The sequence below is a fragment of the Opisthocomus hoazin genome, chromosome 2 (genome assembly GCF_030867145.1).
Source record: "Opisthocomus hoazin isolate bOpiHoa1 chromosome 2, bOpiHoa1.hap1, whole genome shotgun sequence".
NCBI classification, from domain to species: domain Eukaryota; kingdom Metazoa; phylum Chordata; class Aves; order Opisthocomiformes; family Opisthocomidae; genus Opisthocomus; species Opisthocomus hoazin.
In genome coordinates this window covers 57422477-57441472 of record NC_134415.1, presented here as the reverse complement: position 1 = coordinate 57441472, position 18996 = coordinate 57422477, and the positions used below count along the sequence as shown (strand labels likewise).

The 18996-nt window shown below is 48.7% G+C and overlaps 1 protein-coding gene across 8 annotated transcripts in view; it reads right to left on the bottom strand.

Annotated features, from left to right (window-relative positions):
- The window catches only part of SASH1 (SAM and SH3 domain containing 1), a 567447-nt gene that overhangs the window by 113285 nt on the left and 435166 nt on the right, over positions 1-18996 (bottom strand). The window contains exon 1 of one of the 8 annotated variants that reach the window (XM_075413758.1): positions 14458-14477. The exons of 5 other annotated variants lie outside the window; for them this stretch is intronic. Coding sequence is in view for 1 of the 3 variants with exons in the window: in XM_075413753.1 (XP_075269868.1) it covers positions 13873-13968 (96 nt within the window). In the remaining 2 variants the exon portion in view is untranslated. Of the gene's footprint in view, positions 1-9472; positions 9538-13872; positions 13996-14457; positions 14478-18996 lie in introns of those variants that run through there. 2 more of the 8 variants (XM_075413753.1, XM_075413757.1) reach the window with 2 other exon arrangements.

Genomic DNA, 18996 nt, shown 5'->3' with positions numbered 1-18996 from the left:
AGCAGCTGAATCGCGCACCGGGGCCTTCCCCCCAGCTGCAGCTACCGGCGGGGAAGGCAGCACCCGGAGAGCCCGGCGGGGATGCGGCCGCCCAGGCTTCCCACGGCTGGACAAGCCTGTCACCTCCTCCACGCTCACAGGGCCAGAGCCACAGGGCAGCACGGCACCTTTACTCGTGCAGCACCCAGCCCAGCAGCAAGCACCCAGACGTTTGGAAACGCTGCCGCAAAGCTGGGTGTGACGATAAGCACAACCACTCGTTCCTCCATGTGCCATTTCAGAGGCTTGCTCCCAAGAGACAGGCACTCTCCCGCCAGCTGCGTGAAGGTTTTGGAAAAGAGGAGAGGGAATCTTGGAGTATCGGCCTTCACCTCAAAATCCAGTTTTACAAAGCGTGAAAAAATACTGTTCTGCACACCATGGCGCGACAGGGTCTCTCCTCTGTTTTGGGAGCAGGTGTGGAAACCGGTTCCCCTGGCTGCGGTGCCCAGCGGCACAGGGCACTGCGCGCCCCGGGGACGCAGCCCGTGAGGGACAGCTGCGAGCGCCGAGGGCAGCCGAGCTCTCAGCGGCGGAAAACCAGAACGTCTCCGTCTGAACTGCTTTCTCCAACCCTGCTATTCTTCTGTTTTTTTCCTGCTAGAAACTCAGCAGCTCGCAGCCCCAAGGATACACCCAACACATCTGCGTACCCAGGGACCACCCTCGCCCTCGCTCCCACCGCTTCCCGACGGGGCTGTCTCCTACCAGGAAAGGAAACGACCTTGACCGAGCATGGCACTGATCCACGTTTCCCCACGCAATCCCAGCAGCAGCAGAACTGCCTTCCTGCAGCTCCCGTCAGCCAGCTGCGCCCAGCCCCTCCCCAGTCACCGAGGCCACCCGTCCTCTCTGCCCGTGCCCATCCCGCAAACCCTCGTTTCTGCGGGGACCGGGTGCCCGCTGCTGGCACCGCCACAGAGGGGTTCCCACTCCTTGGCGGCATCAATCAGCTGGCTTAAATTGACACCCTTCGTTCACGCGAATAATGTAAAACCAGAGGGACTGACTCTGCCCTGAAACACCTGAGTGGAGCCCCAGCTTCCACCTCTAGCAGAGGTACGGCACCGCTAACACACGCTCTTGACTGCTGCAGGTAGCATACGGACGAACTAAAAGTAAAGCTGCTTGTGGTGCTGGGCTCAGGTTTTTTTATCGCCTTAACTAAGCGTCTTGAAGTCTCTTTGGAGAGTGTTTTATTTAGGAGCAGTAATGCACAGCTATCAGGGGGTTTTAGTTCATTTAATTAAGTTGAATACAATTACACTCCGGCGGGTCTTAAAAATGCAATAATCTATTTAAATATTATTTAGATGCATATCTTTTAACTACCACAGACTGCACAGGGCTTCATGTTTATATCAATTAGGGATATCAACCTAGCAATAAGAACTCTATCTCTTGCCAGCTTATAATCCTTTCTGCTCTGAGATCTCATATTTTATTTGCTCATTTCCCTTTATCTGTGTACAGTGAAGATGGGCTTTTTGCGTTTCTGTGTGCTCATACTGCTTCATCATTGCCAAAGCGCTTCCTAATTAGGCTAAACAGGCCTCTTACACAAATAAAAGAGAAATATTTCTGCTTGCCTACAGAGCAAATCCTACAGAGTCTGGGCTTGAGTAACGGTGTGGTTGCTGTGCCTCCCAGGTGTTTCAAGCACGCATTTCTCTGAAGGGACAACGCGTAATTCCATCACTTACAGGAGCCCCCAACAAGCAGGATGCTACGTGCTCGTTTCAAGGAAGTGCTTAAGCCCGTGGGTGCTGTCAGTCCAGAGGCTCTGCCCACCGATAATAGATGTTGTTTCTGCTGGAGGCTGAATGCATTACTCAAGCGTTGCACGTCAGAGATGCACCTCGAACTGAAGCACGAAACAATCTGCAGAGCCCCACATGGCTAAAAAGATCATAAAAAGCAGAAGCTGGCAGAACCCCAGTGCCAATAAAGCTTGCAGAAAACTACATGTCTCTACGAAACCCAGAAGCTTGTTGTCACCGAGCCAAGGCCCTGAACCACAGGTTGAAAGGGAGGGTAAGCTAAGTTCTCACTTGAGCAACTTCCCTACGCATAGCAACTTGAACATCAAAAGGAGAGCATCCCGCTAACTAACCATTTGTCAGGAGAGTTGTCATGCCAAAGAAAAACATCTCACCTAGCTGTAAAAGAGACTGGAACACAAGAAGAATGTCTCAGGTGGAAGGAGTTCCCTCACAGACTCTGTTTCTGAGGTGAAAGAGGAGACCACGGTCTCAGGGAACACCAAACCATGAGCCCAGCAAGAGCAGCAGAACAATCCACATACCACGATGCATCTGGAGCCCCACAAAAACAGCAGGGAGCTCCCTGAGCAAAAGGAAGGTGTTACACCACTTCTCACAGTAGGCACCATTATCAGTTTCAAATCAAAGGATGTATGGTAAATAAGCTGCCTCACGCAGAAAGGATCAGGACTTCAAGGGAAACAAAGATTTTGCTGTATGACTCTCTCATGGAGAAAGCAGAATCCCACGTTTTCAGATGTAGAGTCTCTTCAAACCTTGAGAGGTACAACCCGAAACGCAAAGGCTGGTTCAGAATGAGTTACCTGTGAATAGGGAGTCGGGGCATCAGGCTGTCTAGCAAAACAGCACATCGTGCTCTCACCCTCAGCCTGTTTTAGCTAGCCAGCCCTCTGATACAAATCACCCATTTGAAGGATCTGCTGGCAGTACCTGAACAGCATAACGGTACGTGACTCACATGCACATGAACGGTTACCCACCTATAGTCTGTATCTGTCTTTCAGCAAAAAACAAAACAAACCACAACCAATGAGACACAAAGCCTTGCTTTGCCCTCTGATATCCCTACTCAGCGTCTGAAGGGAGCCCTGTCATTCCTGAATAAGGCTTAAATCTCCATTATTTACTTCCCACGTGCTCCTCGCCCAACGACACCGCTGAGCCCCCCTCCCCTGGGCCTCCCCAAAGCCAGCCTGTGTGCTGATCATCCCCTGCCAAGGTCCCGGTGCGTGCTCCAGCTGCTTCCTGCCGCGAAGGCGGCAAGTCTGCCTTTCACATGATCCTCCTAATTCCCTCTTCCTCACAGTCGCCAAGTTACCCTTCTCAGCTGGGACTCTTTTCACTTTTCTAGCCACAGAAAAACAATTCTGGATGAAGAGTCACTGCACCTCCGTCCCTCATCATCCTCCGTTTCCTCTTTATATGAGCAGTATTTTCCTAAAAGAGGCACGATTCGGGAGAAAAAACTTCTATGCCTGTGTTTTAACATTGCTCAAATCCACAGAGCAACAGGTCTACCCAAAAGAGGCAGAAGGGCCAGAGGAGCTGACATAACTTTGTTACCTCCCTCTCCTCTCTTTTTCATGGCAGTTTACAAAATAAATAACTATCTGCAAGCACTTTGCAGTAGTTGTAATTAGGTTTGGCAGATGAAAAATTAAAATTTGGACAATCTTTTGTATTCTACGTACATTTAAGGCGACGATTAAAAACCACAAGTAACTTGGCAAAGATTACCTGAAAAAAGCACCGTGCCATCAGAGAGATAAAGAAATGTTGTGAACATCCACCTCCTTTTTCTCTCAACTTTGGTAATTAGGAACTCAGTCTCCACACTGACCAAACCCAACGAGACTCATCATGAATAGGTCTTTAACAAGGATAGGCAGAAGCATCCCTTTCCATTCTCATTTATGCATCAGCACACACCATATGCAGCACGAAGCAATTCTTCATCGTCCTGCCAGTATTTTGATTAAGTCCTTGACCTTATGTTCTGTTAACTTCCTCAGTTTAGATAGCTATCATGCAAATCTTAAGCTTGACAAATTTTATCCATCTGCACGTAGATGCTCACTCCCAGATGCAAAATCTAAACAATACATTGCTGGATCTGGGCTGAGCGAGAAACAATAGGCATCACTGAGCAGAGAAGCCCCAGTATCCCTTCAATTCGGTACACAACAAACATGCCACTACAGTGGAGAGGGATGACACAGGATTAGACTCCACTTCATGCCTCGTTGAAGAAGGCTCAGATAAACATAGCAGTATATAAAGAGGAAAACAGAAGTTTTAAGGACTGACAACTGTTTTGCATGACCTACAACTGAGCAGTCTCCACTAAAGAAACAAGAAATAACATAGACCTTTCCCCAAACCTCTCCAAACAATGGACACGTCATCACAAAATAAAATATAATGGAAAATAGGCATCTTTTGATAATTATTTGTACAGTGTACAGCAAGCAAGGTGGGAACGTCCACCTACAAGCTGGAACACTGACAGAGAAATTTGGATAATTAAGAAGAGACACAAGGATCTTGCCATTTTCCTCTATAAGGAAAACAGGACCTCAGAGAAACTTTAGGAAATTATGGTATGTAAAAACACAGAGAAAAACGTCCAAAGAATTTGCCACATATGAGGATTCACAACATGTCCCACCAGCAGGAAATCTGCCATTACTCAGCACTTTATCTCCGGTGAAATGAACACAGACCGACCCGAGGAAACAGGTCCCGTGGGGGAAGCGAGAGATGCCTGCTCCTGCAGCCACACCAGTGCTCCAGCTGCGCAGGGACGTCAGCACCTGTGCACCTTCCCTGTGGAGCTACCTCTGCCACCACCATTTTTCAAGAGACGTAAGCAGCCTGTGTGCAGCCGGCTCTTACTTCCACCAAAACCAGTGGCAAATCGCAACTGACCTCAGGGAAAGCAAGAGCATCAACAGCTACTTTGGTGGAGATCCCCTACTGTGTTTGCCGTGCTAAAAAAAAAAACATTTATATGCCAGACAGACAGCAAAAAGCAAATACCTGTTCTGAGCCTAATTAGTCCTCAGTCTGACATGAAACACCACGTAAATCCAACAAAGTACAGGTCAGAAACTGCCACAGGCACTAGCATCCCTGCTCCACTGCCCAGCAACTGCTCTATTTCTTGGTATCCCCAATGCGACAGCTGACCATGAGCTTTTGATTGCTTGCTCGACCAGAAATATCCTCACCTTACCATTTTATTTGGCTTTGAAATACAGTATCTTTATTAGTCCTCTGTAAAATACTGCACATAGAGACCTGTTCTCCACAACTTTTATATAAAATACGACATATTCTCTCAACACATTCTGAAGCATCGAGCTTTTGAAGTGTGAACATACAGTCATCTTGAAGATGGAAATTTGAAGACAGAAACCATGACTGACATACAACATGCAGTCTGCCCCCACCTCTTCCCATTTTACTATGATTATTTATGAATTCTAAGGTGGGAAAGAAGCCTAATAATTGAGTGGGAAACACAGCCTGCAAGTTGTGGTGCATATTACATATGAATACATATACACTTCTGTATAAAACCAGATTTTTCTTCTTTTCATCCTCATAGAGTATATGTTTCAGTTTAACTGCAAAGCACTTAATGTCAGCTTTCAGAGCCAGGCACCGAAAGCTCCAAAACTCACAAGTATTAAAAATTATTCTGTATAACTGATGTCTACATTTAAGCATATGTAGTGATACAGACAGCAATATGAAATATCTCTAACAGGGATGGTGAAGAGAGATGAGTCTCAATTTAGCAGTAGAACAATAAGTATCTTCAATTTGCACTCCATCCCTAGGATTGCACTAGAAATTCCCAGTGTAAAAAACCCTTTCAGCTGAGTTGGAATAAGTGGGAAGCTCCTGCTGGAAGACTGCAAGCATAAAATTCGAAGAGGATGAATGTGTTTCAGAACTGTAACAGATACAGATAAACAGAGCTAATAAACACAGACAGAACACAAACATCCAAACATCTCCCCAGTTGTAAGCGCATAAAAATCACAGATTCTACAGCAACGACGTATCACTTCTAGAGATATGTATTATGAGTGGTAAGGTATTAGTTTGGCAGGCAAAATTGCTTAAAAGCCTAAAACACCTTTTTCCTGAAGTGCAATGTAATGCTATGCAATCAGCCCTAGCACGTGTTTCCACCCAAGCTACAGCTGTGGATGTACACTCACTGAAAGAACTTCTAACAGTGCCACCATGGTGCAGTGAGCTCTCACGGTAAGTGCTCTTAAATCCATTTCACCCTCCACTGAGTTAGACTGGGGTTACAGTCGAGCAGAGAGCGAGCTCTGCACATCAGGGTCGACTTGGTGCTGGCACTGAAAGGACCAGGAGGATCAACTCAGCTGAACCTGTGAAGGAATGACAAAAGTTGCTTTTTCCTTTGTTGTTGAAAACCTATGGGCCACACACTGCTCCAGTATAAATAAACTTTGTGCCTTAGGCTCCTGAAGTTTCTATGTAAGCAGGGCAGAAATTAGACCCTTTGTCTTTTGTTCTTTTTTTCATCATTTGTTTCCATCATACCCATCAGCACTGCACAAAGCACCTTCAGTTGCAAGTAAGAGGGTTAGGAGCATCTCACAATCAAGAGATTGCTCATGTACTCTCAATTTAATATTTTAACAAGTGTGATACTGTTTTCCCTACCATCTATTGACTCTCGTCAGGCTTGCTGCAAAGCTTTCAGAGCACTGTTTTTATTATTAAATAGCTACCTAATTTCCTTTACACACACAAACTCCCCCACACAGGAAATATACTGAAGATGGAGAACACCGTGATACAAAACTTCAGTATGCTGGTACCAAAGAGGAAAAAACACTGTGTATCATCAAACTGATCTCAGCAGCACATCCCCGTGTTCACGCAGGGCCACAGGGAAGTCAAATCACCAAAATCCAACAGGCTCGTAGCAGAGCAGACCTGTAACAGTGCTCCAACCAGATCGCACTCGGATCAGGACACGGTTATTGGGAAAAAGTTCTCCAATTCATTGTGTCACTTTCCATAAGAAAGCCTGAAAGCATGATTTATAAATCATTGCTGTATTATGTTCTTAAGCTTGTCCACCTAATCTTCCAGTTATACTCCGCTTAAAACTGTTTTCCAGATAGGTTATACAATCCCCATCCTCAATTTCAAACTCATCGTAGGAAATGTGCCTCTAAAACTACTACGTAGCTCAAAAATGCTTATCCAACTGTCATTAAATCTTAAAACATCAAGTATTTTGTCATACTAATCTTAGTTCAAATAAAAATAGTACATTATAACTTTGTGCTTCAAAACACGGCAGCAGACAAGACCCGCTACTACCGTAAGCCAGGAAAAACATTCCCCTCGCCTCAAGAAGATCAAAGGAGGGCCGGCGTGCCCACCCCTGACCCACACCACAGCCGCTGCATTGCGGTGGGGGCACCTCCTTTTAGTTTTAGAGTAGTTATTTTCCGTAATGGAAATCTGTGTTGTGAACTCCTGGGTTCGAACGCGTTTCAATGAATTGGGATATAATTTTTTCCTGCCAATGGGACAGTCAAGCCTCCTGACGACAGTGAGAAACAAAAGCCCTTCATATCTCTTCATCTAATCACACAGTACATGTCTATGCAATTCTTCAATGGAGAATATGCTTTTATAGTAGACACTTCATTTTTACAGACTTGCACATATTAAACCCAGTTCCTTCTTTTTGTTCATTTCCTCACGAAAAACCTGGCATCCAAATTCTTGCAAAGCCACCTCAGCATTCCCGCAGTCACAACAGACAGGTTCCTCCTCCTCCCACCACCAATAACGGCAACAGACAAAGCTGTGGGTTCATCAGTCATCGCACGCGTCACGCAATCGCAGAGAGGAAAATTTTTAGCAGCACTTTATGTTAAAACAGGTATCATTTCAAACCACTTTGCTGGGTCATTACAAAGCAATTCCTATTCATCCTGTGTTACTGAGCCTTGTGAAGCCTGAGCACGACGCGTACTCTACAACCACTCGTATCCTGACAGTGGGGTAACCAGAAAAGGAGAAACCCTGTGCTACTGCGTGAAGGAAAAGCTACAACCAGGGACGCCAAATGACTCCCGGAGGTAGCCCCGGGGAGGCACAGGCAGCAGGGCTGGGCACGCCAGCATCCTCTCCTCCACCATGCCCCTCCAGAGGGAAGAGTCCTGAAGGAGCCGAGCCCAGAGTCAAAGCTGGAGCCGCTCAACCAGCGTCTGGAAGGAGAGGGAAGTCCTTTCCGTCCTCCAACTCAAACCCCCTCGCCTCGGGCATGGCCTGTTCCGTCCATCCCTCAGCCCTGCACCACATCCAGCAGTGACCCCGCTCGGCTGCGCCCTGGTCCCTCCGCTCAGCTCACACGGCTTCACCTCTCTGCTCCTCCGCTCGCACAGCATCGCCTGCAACCAGCACCACTTCACAGTGATCTCCAGACAGCGTCAGGGTAAGTTAGATTAATCATTAGCTCGTTCTGTAAAATGTCATTTGTGCCGAGATACACTAAAAATCAGAGTTTTTCACCTGACTACAGAACATGGTAACCAGCATGCATAGCATAATACATTGCATTCCACGTAATAAAATTCCTTTAAGTGCTCATTATCCTGCATGTGCAACACTTTTCAATCTTCCACACCAATTTTCACATTTTCTTTCTGTTTAGAGACTGCCATTTTTTCATATCCACAAAAGCAAGGAGGCACCATCACAGCCAAATTCTGACAGTCTGGTATTCCACTGCTCTTACAGGACAGAGAGAACTTGGCTGATTAAAATGTCAAAAAACATGAGGAAAAATAGTATTTCCAAATATTGATAATCGATCAGGTATTCACAGCAAACCAGCAACACACCGGAAAATTTGTCACCGAGATTCAAGTTTACCTTAAACTTATAGCTATTCTCCAGTAAACAGCAGTTCATAGCATGCAAAGAACAGGTGTATAAAAATCTTCCCTACTTTTTCCTCTGCAGTTCCAAGGCCAGGGAAACCCAGAGTTTGCTTTCAAGAAAGAACAAAGAGGGCACCAGAATCAAAACCTCTTATCATTCCTGACTGCATACAGTCTTGTGGGGACTAAACTCTCTGACGGAGACATCTGTTTTATGTGACCTGACGTGCAAGAAAAAGCCTAGACCAAAGGTTATCTCTACGAGCTGTTTTTCTTCATAAAAGGATTAGCGTTGCCAGGCGTAACACCGCATGGGGACGACAGGGAAAGGAGACGTAACAGGTTAAGTTTAAAATACAGAGCTGGATCCAGCGTCTAAACTGACAGTCAGTCACTCTCTGGTTTGATTTCTTTATTTGAAAGCAAAATATACTCCACGGTTTTACAAAACAGAAAAAACCAATACTTCCTAGTTTGAAACACAGAGGCCAGGCCTTGTGCGTTTATCCTTACTGTTGCAACTGGGATATGCTTTAAAAATGCGCTCCAAAGTAGAAGTCCGAACAAAAATGCTTTGAATCAGAATGTCCCGAAGTGCTTTTTGAGCTAACTGCACAGTGCCCCAGCCATTTTGCTGACATGTCAACACAAATCAGAAAGAAACCAGTATATTGCATTTTCAAACGCACATTCTACCTGGAGCAGCTCCTTGGTCACCTGCGCTTCTCCGCAGAGCCGTGCCGTGCCGACGGCTTCAGCTGGAGTGGCCTCTCAGTGCCAAGCAGCGAGCAGAGAAACAGCATCACCCGAACGAGACACTGGCAGAGCAACGGAGTCAAGAGGTTTCCATGGGACATCACGGCGAACTGACGACAGTTTAAGGAAGAGCAATCCTGGGAGAAACCTGCAGCTGATGTGAGCTGCCACAACCCCTCCTGGCAGTGCTCTGGCTGCTTTTGTTGGTCGGGGATCTGCTTCCTCCATCTCTCCAGATATCCAGGCTCCCTGGCTTGATACCAAGCTCCTCTCCCCAAAGTATGTTGGCCAGTATGTAATTACATGTTATCACAGTACTACTATCAGCTGGCGTCTTTCTCTCTTTTGGTTTGTTTCTTCATTACTTTGATAAGAAATTCAAATAGTCACTGAAACACGGAGAGCAAGATATATCACATATGCAAATATTAGGGCTCCCAACACAAACCCAAGTGAGCTTTATTGTCCTGAAAACACTCTGTTCTTTTTAGCTAACAGCAGATGGTGGGAAAGTACTGCTTTTCTCTTAGCACAAGTGCAAAATATTATCAAAAAATAAAGAATTTTCTTTCTCTTCCACTCTCATAATTGATTCAATAGTTTGAAACAAGAAACTAGCTATCACTTTGAAATAAAAAAGCTGGAAAGACTTCCAATTTCATTGCACCTCTTGCAAGTTCCTCTGTATCTTTTGCATCTTGGCCATTGAAGACAAAAGCTCCTCAGGCAAACAGACATTTCCTTTAGTGAAATCCCTGCTCTGCCAAAACTGATCAGAGTTTTGCCAGTCATCTCATTATTGCCAGGATTTGACCCGGATACCTGTTCCAGCTATGCTGTGCAAGAAGGAAGAACATCCCGTACACAAGAAACACACTGGAGTGTCCTCCCTGTACTAAGGTCAATGGCCCACGTTTTGAAAGCACAAAAAAATACAGCTGATGATTTTCACTTCCTCTTACTACTTTGTTCTCAGGTCTGATCACATACATACTTTCAGACTCACAGCAACCAAGAATTTGCTATTGCCACATCAATACACGATTCTATGCCAGAAATATCCCTTTTCGTGGTGTTGAATTTTGAGGATGCAGAGAATTTCTATATTACTACTCACAATTCATCTACTGCAATCTCTGTCTAAAACCTTAATACACTTCCACCATCCAACGTTGTCGCTTTGAGATACTGCAGATTGGAACTAACCAGTACATTCCAACATGTGCTTGCTACAGACTAAGCAAAAGCTTTGAAGTATAATTATGTTATCTAGTAAGCTCCATTAAACGCACAAATAGCTTTGAGGTGCTTACACCACAGCTGCACCTATCGAATATTTCATTAGAGTAAGTGCAGAAGGGAAAAGTCACATCTATTTCATCAAAATCCCAGTACAGCTGCAAGTACACTCAATATTTGTCAAGTATAGGGAGAGTTATTACGTGACTTCAAAGTCCATAAAATATGCTGCCTACAAGCAGCATTTGAAAAGTATTTGCTTCCCCTCCAGACCTGGGATCTGCCATCACAGGTTCCTGCTACCGAGGTCCTGTTTTAAGGAACCTAATTAAATGTACACAAGCAATAAATTATATTTATCCACTGAGTGAGGGGAGCTCAATTTGTACTTTAAGTAACTGAAGTACCAAATACCAACTAAGCTGACCTCCACGGCCTCTCCTCCTAAAGCTGCACCTGGAGGAGACACCACCACAGCCACCACCACGCCACACAAGGCTTCCTTCCAGCAGGAGGAAGGAGACACCACCACCACCACCACCACCACCTCCTCCTCCCTACTGCTCTCACTCCTCAGTATGAGGAGGACAGAATCAGGCATTTCGTCATTTTCATGAAGAACAACTTATTCACCGTAAGGGCAGCCAAGCAGTGGAACAGGCTGCACAGAGAGGTGGTGCACTTTCTGTCCCTGGAGGTTTTCAAGACCTGACTGGATAAAGCCCTGAGCAATGTCACCCGGCCTCAGAGCTCTCCTTGCTTCAGCTCCAGGTCAGGCTAGATGCCGCCCGACGTCTCTTCTAACCTGCATCATCCTACAATCGCTGCTTAAGAACGCAATTTGCTCTCTCTCATTCGATCAACAAACTTTTGATGATCACCTTCTTTCTTCATTTCATTCCAGTTTTCCCCTCCCAGGACCGTGGCTCTTCTCTCCTGCCTCTTGCCTCTCGTCAGTGCATTCCTTCGGTGGCTTCAAGCTGTTGCAGGGCCAACCTGGCCAGCTACCACTGCACCAACTTCTTGGTTCATAGAGCTGCTCCCAGTGAATCACTCCAGTGCACTCCCTAGACATTTTTGATCATGAATTATTGTAAATCCCAGGAATTTAATACCCATATTCTCACCTAGTTGACAACACGAAACAAGTAAGCCAGCTACGCAGGCCACTGTTGTGGCCTCGCGGGCCATGACCAACCACCTACAGACTTCCAGTTGGAAGCCATGAATCTAGTTTACGGTTTGCCTTTCACAGCACAGGTTTGAAAGAGACAAAGCTCTACGTACCGCAAAGCGGAGTAGTGAAAAAGACACTGAAGCCACCTCTTCCTTGCCTTCAGACAAAGACAGAGCACTAAATAAGCATACACTCAGTTGATGTTAAGACATATTTTGCAGCCACAAAGACTAGGAATTCTTCAAAAACCCGTATCTGAATAAAGCTGACAGCTTGCAATGAGAAGAGCTTCTGTCTTCCCTCTGATCAGTTATTGTTGGAGACCCAACACAAGGGTATCTTTTCACGTTTGTAACTGTGTTGCAACACAAAGCACTGCCACAAGAAAACAGCACTGGGTGATGTTTGCAAACGATATAAACCAGCAACTTCACAGTTACAAGATGATTACTTCCTGTAAAGCAGACCAACTCCAAGACAAGTGACTTTAGCTTAGTTTTATTAGAAGACAAATAATAATTAAATAGCTCTGTTTTCTCAGTAAGGAAACTAGCTCGTACAGCCAGAAGAAACCTATCCAAATTACTGGTTGTGTGAGAATCAGATCTTTTCCTGCACCGAGCTCCGTCCAGCACGTGAGGCTGTTGGTTTGGCCTCCTCAAACCCTCCTTCCCGGGCATCCAATCGCACTTTGCTCTTACTAAATGCAGTACTGAAACCTGCCAGGAAACGAGAGAAAGGGACTGTTCATGAAGTACCAACTGTGGGCTCCCTATGAACTGGCAGAACTGACTCCGCTTGCGTTCTCAGATTAAAATCATTAACAGGGAAAGGGCGTACGCAGCCGGGTGCTGTTAAACTGAATGCCATGTCAGTGGAGAACTTCCACAAAGAAAAAGAACGAGGCAGGTTTTTCAATATTCCTTTGAATATTAACAATAAAGTCCACGTGCAAACAAAAATTGCAGCATAAAATGCTAATTAATTTCTCTGTTCAATTCTGTAACACTTCTGAATTAGATCCTATGAGTTCACCTTTCGTTACGTTCCACGGCGGTTTTCCAAAAGCTATTTCTCACTGCGTTCTTTAGTGTCTGCTGGTTAAATGTTAACAACAAAAATTAATAGGCATTCAGCCTACTCATTCGCTTTTAAAGTGAACAGACAGGCACTCCACTGCTGATGACCACGTTCCCGTATCGCTGGAAGACTGCCAGCTCCAGCGGGTAACATCAGCACTCGGCTCTTTCGCGGAGCGGCCGTCCTCTGCGGCAGCCACCGTCCCGCACCTGAAGTAAATCCCGTTCTCTCCCTGCGAGTAGCGACGAAGAGCTGACCCCCCCGCCCTGTCGCCGCCCGCCACCCGGCCCGCCGGCCGCGACTCCCCGAGCCCCCCCGCTACCGGCGCCGTCTCCTCTTTCCGCGCCCACCGAGCCCCCCGGGATCCCCCAGCTCGGCTCTCCCCGCACAGCCCCCGGGCCTGAGGGCCCCGCAGCGGGGACGCCGAACACGTGCGGTGAATGCAAAGACGGCAACAAACCCGCCCCTTTCGCCCGAACGGAGCGCAGCCCGCCGGCGCGGCGGCGAACAAAGCGCCCGTTCAGCGGCCCCGCCGGGCGCTCCCGGGCGGGCGGGCAGCGGCCGCCCCGCTCCCGGCCCCGCTCCCCGCCGCCACGGCCGAGGCGACGGTAACGAGCGCTGACGGCGGTCAGGGCAGCCGCCGGCATCGCGCTCGGGAGAAGTTTCCCCGGGACGAACGAGCCCGCACCGCCGGGCGAGCTCCGCAGCAGGTGCCGGGCAGAGCTGGCGCCCCCGGCCCGGGCTTCGCCGCCCGCCACCCCCCGACAGGGACAGCGGCGCTCGGCGGCCGGCCCCGTCCCGCGGCGGGCTCCCCCCGTGCCCGGTGCCGCCCGGCCGCACTCACCAGGATGCCCATCACGTCGGCCCACAGCTGGGCGAACGCCTCCGACGTGCCGCTCTCCGCCGGGGCGGCGGGGCCGCCCGCCCGCTCCCCCTCCATGCCCGGCCGCCGGATCAGCGCCGGCACCCCGCCGCCGCCGCCGGCCCGCCCCGACCCGCAATGCGGCCCCCGCCCCGCTCCCGCCCCGGGACACCGGGGGCCGGGCCGGCCCTGCCGCCGCCCCTCAAACTTTCGGCCCAGCGGCCGGCGGTGCCACTACGTGCGCGGCGGGGGCGCGCAGCCGGCGGCGGCAAAGCCCCTCCTCCCGCCCCCCAGCCCCCCCAACCCTGCCGGCCGGCCCCGCACCCCCCGCCCGGCCGTGGGCTCGCCCGGCGCACGTGGCCGCCTCGGCGGGGTCCCGGCCCCCGGGGGCTTGGCGAGCGCGTTAGGAGCGCACGTCGCGGAGTTCGGAGCTGCTCCGGCACCCAGCTCGCTGCCGGGCTGGGTGCTACGCGCCCTGCACCCCCCAGACCCGACCCCCGCCCCGGGCTCCCTGCTCAGCTCCGGGGTCTCCCGGCACCGGGACCCCCCCGCCGGCACGGCTCGCACCGGCTGCGCGGCTCCGGGGGCCTGGGGCGACAGGTGACGCCATTTGCTAGCAGGGCTGGGAGCAGTTTCTGGAGGAGGCACAAAGCGGGAGCGGGGTGGCCGCGTGCTGCCCGTCAGCTCTCCGCACCCGCAGGGATGCTCCTCGCCTGGCCGCAAAGCGGACATGGCCGCTCTGGCTTCGCAGGCTTTAGCGCCGGGGAGAAAAGAGGGTCCAAGAGCTCCCTTCCTCCGCAGCTGGGACGCAAAGAAGGGGACGAGGCTTCTCCAGCACTGTGCTGCTGCAGCTTTCGCTGCGGGGGGGAAAGGACGTGGGGGACACAGGTAGGAAAAATAAGAGGATTACGCTGAAAGTGGTAAAGAAACCCCTGACGATGCAGAAATACACACATTTTTCTTGACCCTTCTTTAGGATGCACACGTAGAATACACACTGTGTAATTCTTCATATTATTGATGGAGCACTGGAACAGGCTGCCCAGGGAGGTTGTGGAGTCTCCTTCTCTGGAGATATTCAAGACCCGCCTGGACAAGGTCCTGTGCAGCCTGCTGTAGGTGCTTCGGCAGGGGGGTTGGACTAGATGACCCACAGAGGTCCCTTCCAATCCGTACCATTCTGTGACTCTATGAGTAATGAGAAACACTGAAAGGCCCAAACAAGCTATAAAATCTCTACTAATTGACCTTTAAATTGTATGTCGCTATAAGCCTATGAAGGATGAGGATAAAGGCGTGCCAGTGAAGTCTCTCGGTACTCTGAGGTGGCTTGCATAACTCAAAACTGGTTCATTTAGTCAGGGGTAATTTACTTGGTGACCCTCTGAAATCCATATTGAACCACTCACAATAGCGACGTCAGCCTGCTTTCAAAATATCTGAACAAGGCGCACTGTTGATCTCGGGATTCAAATGTTCCGGGCTCCCCCTGCGCACGCTGTCTGCCGTACGTTGTCTTTTGTACAGTTTGGAGGCATATTTATTAAAAAAGCCCAGCAACTCTGCAGCACATACCTCAAAACCCCCTCGCTGTTCTGACTCGGGCAGCGACAGACGAAGACCGAGGAGGTGCGAGGGGCAGCACGTGCCCCTCGCTGCCGGTGGGGGTCATCGCTCCGGCCCCGCAGTGGCTGCGCTGCCGACAGAAGCCGGTCCGGAGCATCCGCGCTTTTCAGCCTTGCAGTACGGGTAAGAGACACCAGATCGTACGTTGCGGTGGTCCGAGAGCTGCTTCCCGAGCCGTAGTGTCGTCCCGTTGGCGGGGGCAGCAGCCTTCGTCAGGGGAACGTGACTGTCCTGGTTTTGGCTGAGATAGGGTTAAATTTCTTCCCAGGAGCTGCTGTGCTTTGGATTTAGTACCAGAAGAATGTTGATAACACCGATGTTTTCAGTTGTTGCTATAAATCAAGGACTTTTTCCAGTTTCTCATATTCAGCTGATGAGGAGGCATGCAGGAGCTGGGAGGGAGCACAGACAGACAGACAGCCGAGCTGGCCAATGGAAATATTCCATACCATGGATGTCACGCTCACTTTATGAATGGGGTTGGTCTGGGGGGTCAGGAGGCTGTCAGCTTTTTGGTTTTCTGGCAGTTCGAATCCTCACTTGTCCAGGAATTTGAACTTTTCCAAGAGTTCATTTTTTGGGGGGAATTTCATGAAATTTGCAAAAATTTGGGGGGGGTCCATCATCTCTGCTCAGGGACTGGCTGCGGATCGGTCATTGGGTGCAATGTCCTGCAGTAATAAACCCCAGGGGCATTTTTGCAAAAAACAGCTGCAACGGGAGTATGGGAGCCTTAGAAAAAGCAGAAACTCAGATCTCACAAGGGTTTCGAAGCCCAGCTATGACTGCAGTGTTTGGTTTGTGTTACAACTGCTACTACACAATTACAAGTTAATTGCAATTTAGCATGTTAGAGTACAGTTTTTGTTTGCATTTTTGCCTGTAGTTGTCTAGATGATAACCCAAGCACCCACAAAAGACCGCATTCTAGAAGCATAGAATAGAATAGAATCATAGAATGGTTTGGGTTGGAAGGGACCTTGAGGATCATCTAGTTCCAACCCCCCTGCCATGAGCAGGGACATCTTCCACTAAGCATGTTGTACTGGACCTCTGTACACTACTGGGAGGAAATAAATCCGGTCAATTTTCTGAGATTTTTGGAACGTCTCACAGGAGCTCTGACCAGGGGCTTAACATTTGGAAATCTTGGGAAACGGTCACTGTGCACCGCTGGGGCAGTGACCCTGACCCGATTCCCCCGTGTGTCGCACCGCAGGGCACAGCCTCGTGGCTGCTCTCGCATGCGCTCCAGCGCAGTCTCGAAGGAGAGTCCCTCCACAGAGCAGCCACGGAGCTCCCCATGGTTGTTCTCCTGCAAATCTCCACACAGGGGATGGAAACCATCGGCACGTATGCGGTGAATCTAGTTTGACCCAATTATGGCAGAGGCATCTGTGCATGAGAGCGTATCCTCCTATCACACCATCACCCCCGTGTGGGCGTGCAGTTAATGAGAGTTTCCCACATCTACACACCAGGCAGGATCAACCAACTTGGACAGCCCTCTTCCATATTCAAGAGATGGACTTTCTGCTAGAGGGATACTCAGAGCAGGATCCTAGCTCCAGGTTAAAGTGGCTGTAGACAACCTCGTCTTTCTCCTTTCTTTACTGAGGGTTTAGGGAGATTGCCTTCACCAGGCCAAACTCTTACGCTGTGAAAAGCGCAAACCTCAAACGCAAACCTCTGAGTCCCTAAGACAAAAGATGACAATTTTTCTGTCTCAAAATAGTGTATATCATCTCATCACAGTGTCACACAAAGCTGACGCAATGGTTTCAACAAAGCATTTAATAGTGAAAAATTGAAGTATGCATCAAAATAAACTGGAAAAGCCAACGTGCGCCACCAGAACCAGACTGTCACAACTGCTGGCAACCATGTGAAAGGCATTAAATCCAAGAAAGCTATACCACAAACAACCCCAAGCACTCTGATATCAATTTTAAACTACAGGAGAGGCTGGGAGAGATCAGGTTGCCTTGGAAAGTGGATCGTTCTGCACAGTGTAATGGACACCAGACTTCGTGGTCTCCTGATAGATGACCTGAGGGAAATGGCTCCCTGCTCAGAGGCCTGGCCATTAACTCTGTGTGCGTGAACAGAACACACGAGGTTTCTCAACATCACTAACACCACCAGTATATCACAAGTCTAAATCGGAACATCAAAGCTTCACAGAAATAAACAAGCAGCCCATTGTATGCACAGAGGGTGCAGGGGTAGGGAGAAATAAAAATTCCCGCTAGCCCCTACAGGTGACCCGTAAAAGCCCTAAAACTCTTAACAGAAGCAAATTACAATGCAAGCCACTATTAGCAGCGATGGTATCTCCTTTCAGCTCTCTCCCTCTTTCCCCTTGGTGGAGGTCATCAAATTAAAACATGCAGAGTTTCACATCACAGCCTTTGATTGGAACTGCAGCCCTCACCGGTTGCAGGCTCCAGCCCATCAACTTATCATGATCCATCTTGGAACAATGTTATCTCATTGGCCTAGCTGCTTTTTTTGAAAGTCCTTCTCAAACATAATTTCTTCTAATTCTCACCTGTTACTTCATTTTTAGAGTATTTTCCCTAAGAATTATTGAAGTATGATTATTATTTCTGGTAGCCGGGTCCCTCAGAGCGGGGTTCTCCGCGTCACCCGTATCAGCCAAAGGAGCCGGCAGCTGCTCTCGAGCGGAAAGCAGTTGTGCCAGTGGCCGCTCCAGAAAGCTGCAAGCGTGGGGCAGGACGGGGACCCACACACCCAACCCATCGGCCGTTCTGCCAAACAGGCTGTCACTCTGTCCCGGACACGCTTAGTACATACAGCCACAAACTGTAAGAGAGCGCTAGATCCACCATGTGCATGTGCACATCAGACAGCTGTATATTCCTGAAAAGATAAAGTTTCAGCATCCTCTGCCAGTTAGATAACTACAAAAAATATTCCTGATTTTAAAAGCAGCGCAAGCAATGCTTATCCAGTGGCTTTAAAAGACAGTATTTAGACTGCATATTCTTTGCTGTACAGTCAGAAATCATTATTTATTCTTTCAGAGGCTTAGCTGTCAGCTCCCAGTCTTATTGCCAGCCTCGTGACTAGAGTATCACATCACAGCGAGAGCAGTACACTAACATGCCCAACACGAACCAGATGGAGTTAAGCCTGTTTAATTCTATCAGTAGAAAGCAGTTAGGAACAACGAATTGCTTTATTCTGATAAAAGTCTGAACCCTCTACATTACTCCCGATCCATCATTCCCCTAGATACCAGTACCCTACTAGATTAAAAAACAAGAAGGAGGGAGAGACACATGCCCAGGAAAATCGTTCCAGTAGTCATAAAGCTTCGGGCTAGCACCACGCTCAGTAGACACACAAATACTGCTAAGCTTGGCAGGCTTCCATTAAAATACAGTGGCTGTGACTTTGCAGATCATATAAGGAAAAGAAATCGAAACACAGGGAGTATCACAGCCCTTCTGGAAT